The sequence below is a fragment of the Candoia aspera genome, chromosome 8 (genome assembly GCF_035149785.1).
Source record: "Candoia aspera isolate rCanAsp1 chromosome 8, rCanAsp1.hap2, whole genome shotgun sequence".
Classification (NCBI taxonomy): Eukaryota; Metazoa; Chordata; class Lepidosauria; order Squamata; family Boidae; genus Candoia; species Candoia aspera.
In genome coordinates, this window is record NC_086160.1 from 52716201 (window position 1) to 52730964 (window position 14764).

At 35.5% G+C, this 14764-nt stretch overlaps 1 protein-coding gene and 1 long non-coding RNA gene across 30 annotated transcripts in view; one reads left to right on the plus strand and one right to left on the minus strand.

The window, feature by feature from the left end:
• ANK2 (ankyrin 2) overlaps positions 1–14764 on the minus strand; it is a 337224-nt gene that overhangs the window by 102375 nt on the left and 220085 nt on the right. For 22 of the 29 annotated variants that reach the window (XM_063310220.1, XM_063310221.1, XM_063310222.1 and 19 more), the window contains 5 exons: positions 10855–10953; positions 8396–8581; positions 7715–7738; positions 6576–6674; positions 2427–2525 (listed from right to left, as the gene is read on the minus strand). In XM_063310220.1, the coding sequence (XP_063166290.1) occupies positions 2427–2525; positions 6576–6674; positions 7715–7738; positions 8396–8581; positions 10855–10953 (507 nt within the window). The remainder of the gene's footprint in view (positions 1–2426; positions 2526–6575; positions 6675–7714; positions 7739–8395; positions 8582–10854; positions 10954–14764) is intronic. The other 7 variants (XM_063310228.1, XM_063310227.1, XM_063310215.1 and 4 more) reach the window with 1 other exon arrangement.
• Positions 867–6704, plus strand: LOC134502088 (uncharacterized). Its single transcript, XR_010068413.1, has 2 exons — positions 867–1279; positions 6559–6704. It is a non-coding gene; the product is annotated as an uncharacterized LOC134502088 (long non-coding RNA).

The window sequence follows — 14764 nt, forward strand, 5'->3', positions numbered from 1 at the left end:
AAGGCTCGAGTTAAAATCACTGGAGGAAACATTAACAATATCAGATATGCAGATGATACCACTTTGATGGCTGAAAGCAAAGAGGAACTGAGGAGCCTTATGATGAAGGTGAAAGAAGAAAGTGCAAAAGCTGGCTTGCAGCTAAACCTCAAAAAAAACAAGATTATGGCAACCAGCTTGATTTTTAACTGGCAAATAGAGGGAGAAAATGTAGAAGCAGTGAAAGACTTTATATTTCTAGGTGTGAAGATTACTGCAGATGCTGACTGCAGTCAGGAAATCAGAAGACGCTTAATCCATGGGAGAAGAGCAATGACCAATCTCGATAAAATAGTTAAGAGCAGAGACATCACACTGACAACAAAGGTCCGCATAGTTAAAGCAATGGTGTTCCCCGTAGTAACATATGGCTGCGAGAGCTGGACCATAAGGAAGGCTGAGAGAAGGAAGATCGATGCTTTTGAACTGTGGTGTTGGAGGAAAATTCTGAGAGTGCCTTGGACTGCAAGAAGATCAAACCAGTCCATACTCCAGGAAATAAAGCCAGACTGCTCACTTGAGGGAATGATATTAAAGGGAAAACTGAAATACTTTGGCCACATAATGAGAAGACAGGACACCCTGGAGAAGATGCTGATGCTAGGGAGAGCGGAGGGCAAAAGGAAGAGGGGCCGACCAAGGGCAAGATGGATGGATGATACTCTAGAGGTGACAGACTCATCCCTGGGGGAGCTGGGGGTGTTGACAACCAACAGGAAGCTCTGAGATAGTCTGGTCCATGAAGTCACGAAGAGTCAGAAGCGACTAAACAAATAAACAACAAAATTATTAATTACTATTATTACTAACTCTATAATTGGGTTGGACTATAACAGCAAATCAAATATCCTGTTGCAGCCCAGGATGCAGAAAGTGAGCTATTTGTTTGCCCATTTATTTTACTCTTCCCTGCAATTACTTCTCAGTCTGAAAGTGAGAGAAAAAAATCCAGATATTCTTTCCATTGCAGGTTTGTCTTAATGTATTTCCCAAAACAGGGATGTAGAAGAAGACTGAAAAACCTTTGATCCGCAGTGCCTTCTAGTACAGCTTTCAGCACAACTACTTTGAAATATTTCACAAACATAGAAACAACCAGCTTCAGGGTTTTATGGGGAGCTGAAAATGGGGAATCTATTACAGTAATGAATTTCTCCCTCTAAAATATGTCACTTGTCTTTGAGTGGGGAACTGAAGAATCCTTTGGCACCTAAAATACTCTCTTACGAACCCTAAGATTGTATTACCTAAATGGGTTTATATCTCATATTGTACCAAAATTAAAGAAACTATCCCAACTGAATTCAAGAACTGAATTGCTAGGATAATCATTCTATCTTTTTGTTATCTTTTTTAATATAAATATTTTCAGACTGTATATCTAGGAATCCTCTTCCCAGGAAAAGACAGTCAGGATCTGTTTCCAAATTGCAGCCCCAGGAGCTTTCAGTGTATTTTAGGACCTAAATGCCTGGCAGGTGCATCATATTTAATAAACTTAGAATGCTGTGAATCAAGTGCAATGCTCTAGTAGGAACATCAGAAAAAGAAGTATCTCCAAATATGTCTGCATAATATAGTTTTGAATGAATGTTTGAGAAGCCAGTGAAACAAAAATAGCTATTGTGATGTGTATTATAGTTTGGTTGGATTATATATTGGTGTTTTTACATTCTCTGGCTGACTTAATTCTTAAAAAAAAAAACCTCTGCTGTTTTACTGCTAATGTTAAAGTTAACCACCTACAAAAATTGGCTTTGTGCCATTCTAAACATTTCATGGAGAAATAAATTAAATAGGTGACTGGAAATATTGAGGATCAAGGTTTAATTCAATGTTTCTCTTTATAATCTGAAAGGAAGTTTCTGTGCCCTTTGAAATGAAAGCATAAAAAAGATTTCCTTGCATTAAGAGTTGGAATAGCATTAATGCCTGGATTCCCTAATCAGTTGCATCCTTTTTTCAGACTCACACAGTAGTTTGAAAAAAAAGTCAGGCCATTTTAATGGATAACAGAAAACTGGGGTTTTTGCACAAGTACTGGAGCACTTTTTTGGAATGATTTTCTGATAAGAACAAATGCTACACTTGATCTTAACCAAAAGGCCAAAATTCATTTTCAAAGTACAGGCAGCCGTGACAGAAAGAGCATCTATTCAAAGAAGGAGTTTTCACTCATGGAAGAATATAACGGCATCCTGACTAAGTGTAAGTTCCCTTCTACTCACAAAGAAAAAATGTTGGATCGAAGCTTTTATGTAATGACTTTATGAATGAAGGTTTCTAAAAAAAATGTGGTTTGATGATTAGAGTTCTGCCCCCTACCTAAAAAATAAACAAAAAAGTAAAATGCACGAGAACATACATTCAGCGAATAAAACACTCACCCTGGTTTTGGCATCGATCTGCCCTCCACGATCCAACAAGAGCTTCACCATGTTAGTGTTTCCCCTTTTGGAAGCCACATGCAGTGGGGTGATTCCATTCTACACCATGAAAAGAACAAACAAAAAGCATGATGGGATTGGAGGCGTTCAATGGGAATGGCTTTGCATTTTGACACAGAACAGTACAGAAGATAAACAAGAATGTATCACAGGACACATTAAACATTAAGAACAATCCTATCTGATTCATAAAGGCGCTAATCAAAACATGACTATATGCATAGATTATGTCTACCAGAGATATAACAACATTCATGTTGTGTCATGTTTAGCATTTCCTTAGAATAAAGAGAAGGTTAATAAAGGTAAACATGCTCTCAAGTTGAGCTCAGACCCTGGTGATGATATGAATAGATTCAGGTAGTTTTTCAGGCAACATTGCAGAAGTGGATTGCCACTGCCTATTTGGTTGATTTCTCAATGTAGTCTTCAGCCCTGGGATTTCCTGATAGTTTCCCAATTGAGCCCTAACCAGGTCCAACCCTGTTTAGCTTTTTGCAAGATCAGTTGAGGTCATTCAACATCATCTTTATTATAGTATAAGATTAGTACAAGATAACTTAAAACAATCCAAGTGCTATCCAAAAATATATAATAGTATTACAACAGTTTAATGTATAATGTACTTCTATCTGGATATGTCGTGGCCTTATGACTAAGGCACACAACTTAACAATTAAGTAGGTGATTTCAGAACACCTGTCATTTAAAAAAAATTGATCGGGGTAGCAGGGCAATATTTCCATTAGAGGGCAGAGTCACTGAGAGTATAGTTCTATGTAGAATATAAGAAAAACACCTCAGAAAAACATAGCCAAGGGTTTTGCGTTTGCTAGAGGCACAAGGGCATTGCCTAAGTGCTACAGAGATTCCTTTATATCTGCCATCCATAATTGCAGAAGGGAGGGCATTAAAACGTGCCCTGGAAAATGCCCATCAGTAATGGGTATAGGATAACTTACTGTATGTAAATAATGTGCAAGTTATTAGATGCCACCTTCTTAGTACTTCACCTATTTGAGGTTATTTGAGAGAGACTGCCTCTCCCCAGTTACCTCCACCTGTCCCATCAGTTCCAGCAAGAGGGTCATCTTGTGGAAACCATCCACCAAGGAGCTCTGTCTGATGGGACCCAGGACAGCCTTTTCTGCTGTGGCACCCAACCTTTGGAACATAATTCCCCCTGAGGTGATATTAATCCCTGTTGGAAGTCCTGGCAAATCCAGCATGCCTCATTTGCATGTGAATTAACATGTAAATTAAGTTGTCCCACAATGCAACTCTGAGGAAGCTGTTTGTTGCCACTCCCATTTCCTCTTTCTCTCTTCCTTCTTCTCCACCAGAAGCAAGCACACAGATGTGTGCTGCTCTCCTCCATTCTGGGCACCATGTGGTGGGCCTGGAATTCCCCTTTCTTCCACACAGCTCTTGGCAGCTGTAGGGTTGAGAGTTTAGGGCAAAAACTAAGTATTTAGAAAGAAAAGAAGAAAAAAGGAACTTCATCTTTTCCACCAAGATGGATGTAACAGAACAAGCAACAATAAGGTCAGTAAGAAATTCTTTTACTTCTTAACCTAATATGTCTAAGCATGTGATTCTTTATGCTTGGGAGGGCTGAGTGTGTAAGATCAATAACCTGTGTCTCTCTGATATGCTCACTGAAGCTACCTAAGATAATTTTCTTTTTCTGTCCCAGCTTCTCAGCTGTGTTACAAGCTCTGCTCCATTTCAGTGGTTCTAGCAGGCCACTAAACTGACTTCAGTCCCAACACTACTGACCTTCTGGAAGGCCCTTAAAACCTGGTTTTTGTCATCAGGCCTGGGATCCAGGAAGTATGGAGCCTGCTAAACAGTTCTATTGTCCGTAAGTTTGGAATGCACTCTCCTATGTTTTTTGTTTTATTATAGTTTTAACTGTCTTGACTGTATTTTAATGGTTGTTTTTAATTGTTTTGATTGTTTGGGTTTTTTGTTATATTAATTGTGTGTACCACCCAGAGTCACAAGCATGAGATGGGCAGCTACATAAATTTAATAATAAAAAAGTAATTATTTCTGAGAACTGGAAAGGGGTGAGAATTTTGTCTTTTCAATGTGCACTTAAATTAATTAAATATGTAAAAAGATAACTAGTGTTTAGCATTAAGGTTTAGATTAACCTAGATTAAATCTAATAAAAGCAATGATGTATATCCACATGCTTCTGTCAATTAATGCAGGTAAAACTCATGATTACCACATGTGCACATAATTTTAAATATGGAGAATTTAGATATTTGTGTGTTGTAGTGCAGTCACTTATATTTAAAACATCAAAAACCAAAACAACAAAAGTTTTACTACAGACACAGACAGGTATACAAACAAACAACATGAAAGACAAAATGACCTAGCGAGTCTCTATTCATAATCTATCAAGTACTTAAATATATAGACAACACATTAGCGCAGCCACAATGAAGCCAATTATCATAACAAATATCAGCATTAAAATGTCTTAAGTAGGTCTGAAGATTTTGTTTCATTTCATATTCATATATATTGGGTAAGGATTTGGCATCTTAGTAGGAGAAAAAGATTAAAACATAGTTTAAATATATGAACAAAACCAATCCTAATAAGATGTAGAATTAAGCAGGGGAAAAACATTTGAGCTGACCCCATGCAACCTATCAGACAGGAGTTGGATGGCGAGTTATAAGATGTTAAAAACTAACAGCACAATCCTGTGAATACTGTATCTACTCCAAAGTTAATTCTACTGAGTCAAAGAGAACTTCTGTGTAAGAATATGTAGGGTGCAGGTTACTTCCATCTGGAAAGCTGCAGTGTTGTTGTTGTTGCTGTTGTTTAAAAAATAAAGCTTTATATGCACAACTTCAAGAATTAGACTGAGGTTAGAATTGAGCAACTTCTCTAACTTTATATAAATATTCATCCAGCTTGTACAAATATTTTTAAATTTATTTTTAGATATTATTTTTTAAAGATCAATGTCTAACACTTTTTTAAAAATACAAAATAGTTTATAATGCTTCAAGAATAGTCAAATATTTTAAAAAATGTAAAAGCCTCAGTCATCACAGAAATATAATTCAATAATCCCCAAGAGCTGTTGCAATAAGGAAGTTTTCATCCTTGCTGAAAAGTAAGAGTTAGTTTGATGCCCTAATGAGGTGCATTTGATAAGCATGAAAAGATTCATTCATACAGATATATAAGGGTAGGATTTTTTCCTCAAAACACAGCATTCTAGATAAAGATAAGCCTTTGTGGATTCAGTCCTTGTGCCAATCTAAAACAAACCAATCACTGTATAGTTTAGAATGATAAGAGAACAAAACAAATTATGAAGTGACACCAACATGAGCCTAAAGGATTAGGTGATCCATGCAAAGATCTATGTGGGAAAATGGGGTTAATAAAACAAACTTTCCCAATCTACTGTCTTCAGGTATGTTGGATTACAACTGACACTATTTCTAGGCAGTTAGATGAAAATTGTTATAGTTGTGCTTCAGCATATCTGGAAAATTAAGGGAAGCTTTCGTAAGACATTGATAAGAATATGCATGCCAAAGTCTTTTTCCATCTTCATGTGTTAGCCATGTGCCTGGAACAAGTGATACCTTGACGATTGAGGGTGAGTGGTAGGCGAATTAAAATAAAGTCTGTTGATGTGAGCATGCCACGAGTAATAAACATAAGGTTTTTGCTACCAGACATTTTTTCTGGAATGCCAAATTCATAGCAATTCTTAACTTAAATATTGGCTATTCAAAAAAGAAACAAAATGCATATTATATTAATAGGTAGATGCTTGATATATTTTTTGTCCATTTATAGTGGTACCCTGTAAAAATATAATGAATGCATTATACTCAACTATTTTCTAACTATGAAAAATTAAATTATTTCTGGGGGGCGGGAATGGACAATCAATGCCTGTAAATAAATATTTAGAACAAAGCTATGAATAGAACAGATTTACTGCTCCTTTTCAAATATTTTTCTTTTCTTTCCTTTTCAATATTAATATTTAAAGAAAATTCACTGTTATTTCTATGTGCAGGAGATGATAATGCATACCCTTGCTGTGAAGTCTACAACAGCTCCTCGGTTGAGTAGAAGTGTCGCTACATTAACGTTTCCATAGTGTGCTGCTATGTGCAAAGGTGTGAAGCCACTCTGCAAAAATAAAAGAGTCCTAATCAGAAATTCCAATTCTTTTTTCCATAAGAAAATACTTAGCTAAAATTTTGAGGACTGTAAAGTGGAATTATTGTCCTACCTCTGGTCTACTCTAATTGTACAAGGATAAAATGTTGTGTTTTCTTATTTGCTCATTTCATTATGCTCATTTCATTATTTATTCATTTTTCTTAGTTCAAAGGCAATGAAATCCATTTTCTGTTTTCTGAAAAAAAGCCTTTTGAATACTTTCTTATACTTCTTAGCAGGTACTAAACGAAATTCTGCCATGCTACTTGTTGCCTCTCCATACAATTATAAAGTGAGGGATGTTGCTGATAAAAAAGTTGGTGGCAGGGGGTAATTAGATGTGTGTGCTCACTTATCCATCTTCTGTAGCAAATGTATATGTATGGCATTTCCATATATGTCTACAGAAAGCAGTTCTGTGGAATTAAGGGGCAGCTTTTGTTTAAAGTGCTTTCAACGTCCAATTGTCAGCGTTTTTACTATTTTTCCCTCAAGAAGCTGTATATTTGCTGACTGAGCTGAGCTGAGCTGGGAATATTTTTAAATTGGAACAGAGTTCCACTGATTTCAGTATATAACCTGCCCCAGAACTTGAAAACATAATAAATTATAAAAATGTATAGGGAAAGAAGCTCAGAAATTAACAAATGCCATTTGCCAACAAACAATCCAAACCAATTATCCAGATTAATATTTTGGTATGGATTTGCATTGCTACAGAAATAAATTCACGTTCCAGGCAATTGTTCTGTACTTAATCATTCCTCTGCGGGCCTACTATTTTTAGTTCCCTAATCTACTATTAAAAAACAAATACAAAAATCTAGGCCATCTCAAAGGTGAAAACAAAACAAAGCAAAATAAAAGCAGAAGAGAGAGTGTATATGGTAGATACTTAAAAATGAAATATGATATACTCTGAACTGTACAGAACAAGAAGGGAAAATGCAACGATTATCAGTAAAGGGTTGGGAAGAATAGGTTAACAAAACTGTTGTTTTTGGTACCTCAGTTGTTCTATTCACCATCATCTGTTGCAGCATGTTTTGGAAAAAAGAGGAAAGATATTACAGATTGGTAGAAAGATAGAGAACTCACTTGTTCACTGAAATGAATTGCAATCTTGTTACTGGAAAAAAACTGATAAACATGATTAATTTCCCATGTAAATGTATGGAACTCCACATTTCCACGGACCACAATCCAAGACCTACTCAACAGCAACACTTAACAGTTGCTTTTCCCTGGTGGATAATCAAAATTTCAAAGTCTAAATTTTATATTTTTCAGAGTCTAAAATATAGTATTAATTGGGTTATTTTCAAAGACAGAAAGCACTGAAAAGCCACAGATAGTCAATACAAGAAAAGAAATCTGAAGCATGAATTGTGTCTTTAAGTCCATGTCTTCTTGCAACTTCACTGTAAAAAAAGGGACTTGGCTGGTCATATCAGATTCAGCATCCATATTAGTAGCTTTTATAGTGCTATATGCTTATTATGCACATTAAGATATTTTATAAGTACCCTACAAACAAGTAAATATATGAATCATACAAAAAGCTGCAAATGGTTGCACTTACAGTCTCAGTGAAAAAAGCATTCATTTATCCTCATTGGATAAAAATATCCTTGGAAGCATCCCACCTTTGATACCATCCCAATCCTGAAAAAAGAGACTATTTTTACCTTAGACTGAACATCAGCATTATGATCATTCTGGAGGAGAAGTGCTGCTGATTTGGTGTCATCTTTTCTGGCAGCAATATGCAATGCCGGCAGCCGCACTTTCCCCTTTGTGTCATTCTCCAGAAGGATAGCCACTGCCTGATTGTGTCCCTGCTGCAATGCAACTGCTAGTGGAGTGAAGCCATCCTGTTACCGTGGAAAGAAAAGAGATGCTGCATTAAACTAGTTAGTGGTGCTATCTAGGCATGATTTGGAAGAAAAGTCTTGAGTTCTATTCAGTGGAATAGGCTCACTTTTGGCTACCAAATACATCAAAACTGGCTTATCACTGAGGTAATATTACCATTTTAAACACAGCATTCCTTATGAGACCATTCACTGTAAGATTAGATTAAAGTTGTCTAAAAGTAGACAACTAAACGGCAGAATCCATATGGCGCTTTTTGATATCAAGAGCCTTCACACAAACTGCACCATATATAAATATGCAATATTTTTATTATATTCAGAATGAAATATTCACTTGTGGAATCCCACATCAAAGCTCTCTATTCGTCGCATCCATCTAATACTAAACTGCACCCTCAGTGACTGACTTCCCCAGATATTAAACCTAATTTGAAAATAAAATATAAGACATAGCTAAAATTGTAGTTGTAGTGTATCAGGCATTGAAACTGTATATTGTACCAGCCTTTACATTTATCATTTAGGTGAAACAAATATATTTGAACATTGTAATTAAGAATATCATTCTAAATGTACAGAAGGTAGCATTGTCAGGTTTCTTCACTTTAAAATACTGAAATTTCAGGACTGTTTCCTATAAGGACATATAATAGAATATAAGCAGAGAATATAAGAAAACATGGTAGTGTTGAATTAGGCACCATAATATTCACCATGATTAGAATTCATGCGACACATAGATGGAGGCAGTAAGAAAATGCTTAAGCTAAACTGCCTTATCCAACTCTTTGTTTTTAAAATGGTAAAGAAGAATGCAGGTAGTTTCCCATCTTCAAATGTATCTTTCCTCTGGAGACTGAACAGAAGAGTGAAACAGGACTAGAAACCTAGGGGCTATGTGCAGACACTGGCACCCACAAGGCTGAGTCAAAAATGCAAACAAGGCAGAAGTGGTGTCATAATGCAATCCCCAGCTCTTTTGTATGTTTGTTGATGCAGTTACAAAAGGAGTGGGAGTTGCATTGCAATGCTGCTTTGACTACCTGTAACTTGTTTTTTTGTTGTTGATATACACACACCTCCCAGCAAATGCCACTATATACAAAGCCTTCCTTCTACACATTCAAACCTATACTGCAATATAGCGAAAGAAGTGTTAGGACAACAAATGGCTAATAATTAACTGTTGGTTTGGGGTTATAAGCTTTCTTCTTAGCTGTTTAAAGTAGGAGAAGATAGGAAGTGAAATGGTTTCATTTAAAATCAAGAAACACTCAGGAATGCCTGTAATAAAGTAGGTGGTTTTAGAACTACCAGAGAAAAAGTGTTATCCATCTCATCCTGTTTCATGTACTCACTTGGACTTAAAATAGAATAACACAACTGCTATTCATTCCTAGCATAATATGATCACTTTCAAATTCATATCCTCACAAGAAATGAATCAAAGTACGTGGGGAGACAACCATGCAATATGTAATCATCATCATCGTCATCAGAGCGAGAAATGTAGGCACTAAGATCATCCAGTGATTCATTCATTTGCACTGTTGTTTCTGTTCAGTTGCTTAACAACCACACAATATTCCATATCCAGTAAAACTGCAATGGGAATATGGCCTCTCTCCATCCTAGTAACAAAAAGCTGCAATGTAACATGACCTCAATCCATCCCAGCAGCAGAAAGGATTATTTTAGAAGCCACTGTCAAATGCAACAGTATCCACTGAATGAAACAGCTGTTAACAAAGGCAAGCCTGGCTCCTCTATTAAATACCATACTATCTTGGATATCTTGCAGTGGGTTTACTCCATACCAAAAAAAGTGACAAATGAAGAAATTGATAAGGGATTACTTCAGATTACACAAATGCTAAAGGTAGAAGATGGTTTTGTAAATAAATTTATTCATGGATGAACACTTCTGCAATGGTAAATGTTATAACCATACTGTAGAATCAAAAGAGTTGGGAAAATTTTTAGTTAGAAATTCTGAAGATATGGACATAGTGGAAGCAAGAATTGTTTGCAGGGGCAGAAATATATGGAAAGTTATAAGCTAGATTCAGTATTTATCTTTTTCTTTGTCATGATTTTAATTTCGTTGGTTTACCATTTTCTCTACTTTCTGTAACATTGCTCATCCTGAAAGAAAACTGAATGTTGGGTATGGATTTATGATTTTCAGAAAATCAGGCTAAAGTAGGAACCATGATTTTAAAGAAAAAGACAAGTGGAGGAGGAGGACGAGGATTATTTGAGTACTGTACCTCAGTAGCAGTGCTCTGATTGGCTCCATTTTCCAGAAGATATTTTACTACTTCAATATGGTTCTCCTGCGCTGCCATGTACAGAGGTGTGAAGCCATTCTAGGGGAAAATAAAGTAATATAGCAAAACATAAATATTAAAAACCAAACCAAATTAGACACAAAATAATGTGATTTGTCAAGTAAACCCAAGCAGAATCCAAAGGAAAAACAAACCTTCTATTGAACAACTCAATTCGAAGAAATATCAGGTACTGACAAGGATCTTCTTTTGGCAAAACTACTCTTAAGCTTATATCTTTTTAAATGTTTAATTTATTAAAATAACAAATATCTTGTGAGCCCTATTAAATATGCATTAAGCATGAAAAATGAGATTGTAGTGACTTAGAAACTATAGTTTTGTAAAGCTTAATACGACCTCCTGATTCTTTCTGCAGCACTTAAGTTAATTTAGTATATACTGCAAGCAACAGAAGTTTCAAATAAAAAATTAGTTTGCATTATGAGTTGCAAAAATAATAAATTGCAATATTTATGAAGAAAATAAGAATCTATTATTTACTGCTTGTATTTAATTGAAGGCAACTCACTGTCCACCATAAAAAAGTGACCTTAATCATGGCAGATTTATGGGCTGGAACATGTCAATTTATATTCTATGGCACTATAATATAAGTAAAACCTTGTTGATTATAACAGGTTTGCAAAAGAGCTTTTACAACTGGATATCCTGACCAGAAGACAAAGATGTGATCACAGGATTTAAGAAGAGTGTAAGATTCCAATTTTCAAGTAATGCTTTGCAAGAACTCCAGAGTAACAAAATTCATCCTAACTGCCATCAGGTTTAATTCTTATAATGCCACAAATTACAAAATACAGTTCTGAGCAGGCTATTAACAAAGTCAAATAAAGCAATTGTTGCTTGCATTTTATGCATATCTTTGAAAATGACACTGAAGCATGTAATTAATTAAAAATAGAAAATAAGTAACTTCCATTCCTTTTGGTTAATTCATCCAAGAAGAAAGCCCCAAAGCAATATATGCTATAGACATTTTTATTGGTTTTGAGAGCATCTCATTAAGTTATAGAGACACAATACTCTGCACATTATATTTTTAAATTATTCACTGTGTACAGAGCATATAACGTAAGAATTCAGAACAGCTTCATGGATTTTGTATTATGGTTTTTGAACACTAAGACTTGCTATTTTTATTTCAGGATTCTTACACAGTTCTTCACTTGTGTTTTGAGGTCAGCCTGCATTACATGGAAATGTATAACATTATGGTAATCAAAGTGCATCATCAAACAAATCCTGTTTGTCATGCCATTTCATTTTTAGCTACAATATGAGCTCTATTAAAAGATCATCTACCAGTCACAAAATGCGTGATAAGAAATGAATCTCCCTTTAATGCATCATAAAATGACACGGATTTACATAGACACTAATTAAATTCTTAATATATAAAATGTCAATTAAAAACACTCATACAAAGAAAATGTGTTTGCCACCCAAACTGGAGTTCAAATAGTTTCAAATATGAGAATATACATACTGTAGCAAGCCCAGGACCTACTCAAAACATTTCTCTACCAAATGCTGAGCAGCAAATGGTATGTTTCAACCATTAAGTTCAAAATACAGACGTAGAACCAAACTAACCAAATTATTTCATAAGTGAAATGTCTTCCATTCCTTGGAGCAATGTTCTGTTCAAAAGCTAATCTTGATTTTAAAAGATAATGCATTCTGCACATTTGTATGCATATATACATATATACAGTACATATACACCCATAAGCTATGAATTCGAATTCTGGATCAGGAGACAACCCTTTTTAAAACAATTTAGCTATGTGTACACACACAGATACGTCTTTATCTATGGCCCACACACCTGAGAACACCAGGTTGCTTGCCCTTGGTTGAATTACATCTCTCTTAAAAGAGCTAGGGACACTGATAATAGCCCAAATATATCTACATCTAAGTACTAAAAAAGCAGACCTATTCTCTCAGCATAGAACCTGAGAGAATGTAATTCACTTATAACCACTGCTGTCTCTGAACTCTCAAATTACTGGTTTGGCAAAGTAAGAATACTTTCTAAAGAAATCTTCACCATGCCAAAAAATTTTGTAAAATCATTTTTTGGGGAAGCTCACTTGTTACCAAAAAGTAATCAAAAGAAATTGTTATGATTTCCTATTAAATCAGTAGGAAGTAAATTCCCAAAACAGACTACATTTACCTGTTGTTTTTCTTCTAACATAGGGTCTGCATTACATTTCAGTTTCAAAGACATAATAATGTGCTAGAATGCCTGCCATTTAATGTCTGAGCCAGACTATCTTTGTTTTCCGAGTCAACTATTTCGATCAGAATTCAGGAATTGAACATCTGTTATAATGACTACAGGCAGTGCCTAGAACATTTAGTGCCAGCAATAAATGAGCTGAAAAAATGGAATAATCATTACAGTATATGCTCCTGGTGAAGATTTGTTTTGCTTTTTTATTGAATACAATTCAGTTTTTCTTTAAAATGCATATTAAAGTTAATTGACTATTTTATTTTTCTGTCTGCAATTATGATATAATTTTGGCATGCAGTAAACAAAGGTTAGTAATTAAAGTTTACTTTATTAGAAAATGAAAAGCAAATGCAAGTTTCTTGAGCTTCAGTAAATTTATTGTAGCTTTCCCCAGTGAAAGGAGGAGGTCAGAAGGGTTAAATTGGCTCATATTCACTTCAAAAATCTTACCCAAAAGCAAAACTTAATCACTTTGATGGACATTATATTTTATCATTTTTTAAAATGGTTGCCAATTTGCTTCTGGGTGCAATTCCAGGTGCAGGTTGCTACCTATAAAGCCCTACATGGTATGGGGCCTGTTTACTGTCTCCCATAGTATCTGCCAGATCAATGTGATCTGGCAGGGTTGGCATGCTCTGGGTTCCGTTGATTAAACAATGCCATCTTTTGGGACCCCAGAAACACTCCTTCTCTGTAGCAGCACCTGCTCTCTGTAATGAGGTTCTCACCCAAGATTCAAATGGCCCCCATCCTACTGGTATTTCAAGGGGCCCTGAAGACCTGGCTCTTCACCCAGGCCTTTGGCAAGGACAACTGATGCCCCTTTTCTTCCTTTTCCTTGTTCCTATCCAGGTTTGGGTTTTTTGCCATCTCTGTTCTTTTATTGTGTGTTGTTTTTGTGTTTTTTGTATTGTTATTTGTTTTTAAATGTTTTTAACAATTTGTAAACCACCACAGTTGCTGGGAGTTAGGTGGCATGTACATTTGTTATTAATATATATTTATGTTAATGTTGGGACCATAGGGATGGAGCAGTGGCCTAGCAAAGGCAGATAAATAGAAATGGATTGGTTTCTTACCATTGTTTTTTAGTTAGGCTCTGGGGAAAAGGTTAATACATGGTACTGTGCAAGTATGTTGACATTAATGAACCAGCAAAAACCACTGTTTGATCCAGATCTAATATACATTTGTAGGAAACGAGTAAAATTATGTATCTGGCATATGCTGCTCTGTTCTTTCTTTGTTCTCTCTTCCCTTGTCATATAGTTCCTTCGCATACTATGAATCTTCAGTTCTAGAAACCAAGTCTTCCTATTATGTAACACCGCTGCCTATGAACCAGCAAAAACCACTGTTTGATCCAGATCTAATTCCCATCTGCACAACATGCATTTAATACACAGACATATACTGTAAATATTTGCAAACTGAAAGTCAGCTTCAGATGATCTTTTAGGGTACTTCACCTGACCACAGGCATATTAATGAAGTGTCATTAAAGTATATATTTGTATAGAAATACTACTGTAAGCCAAAAAGCAGATAAACTCATTGAAACAATACAATATAATTATT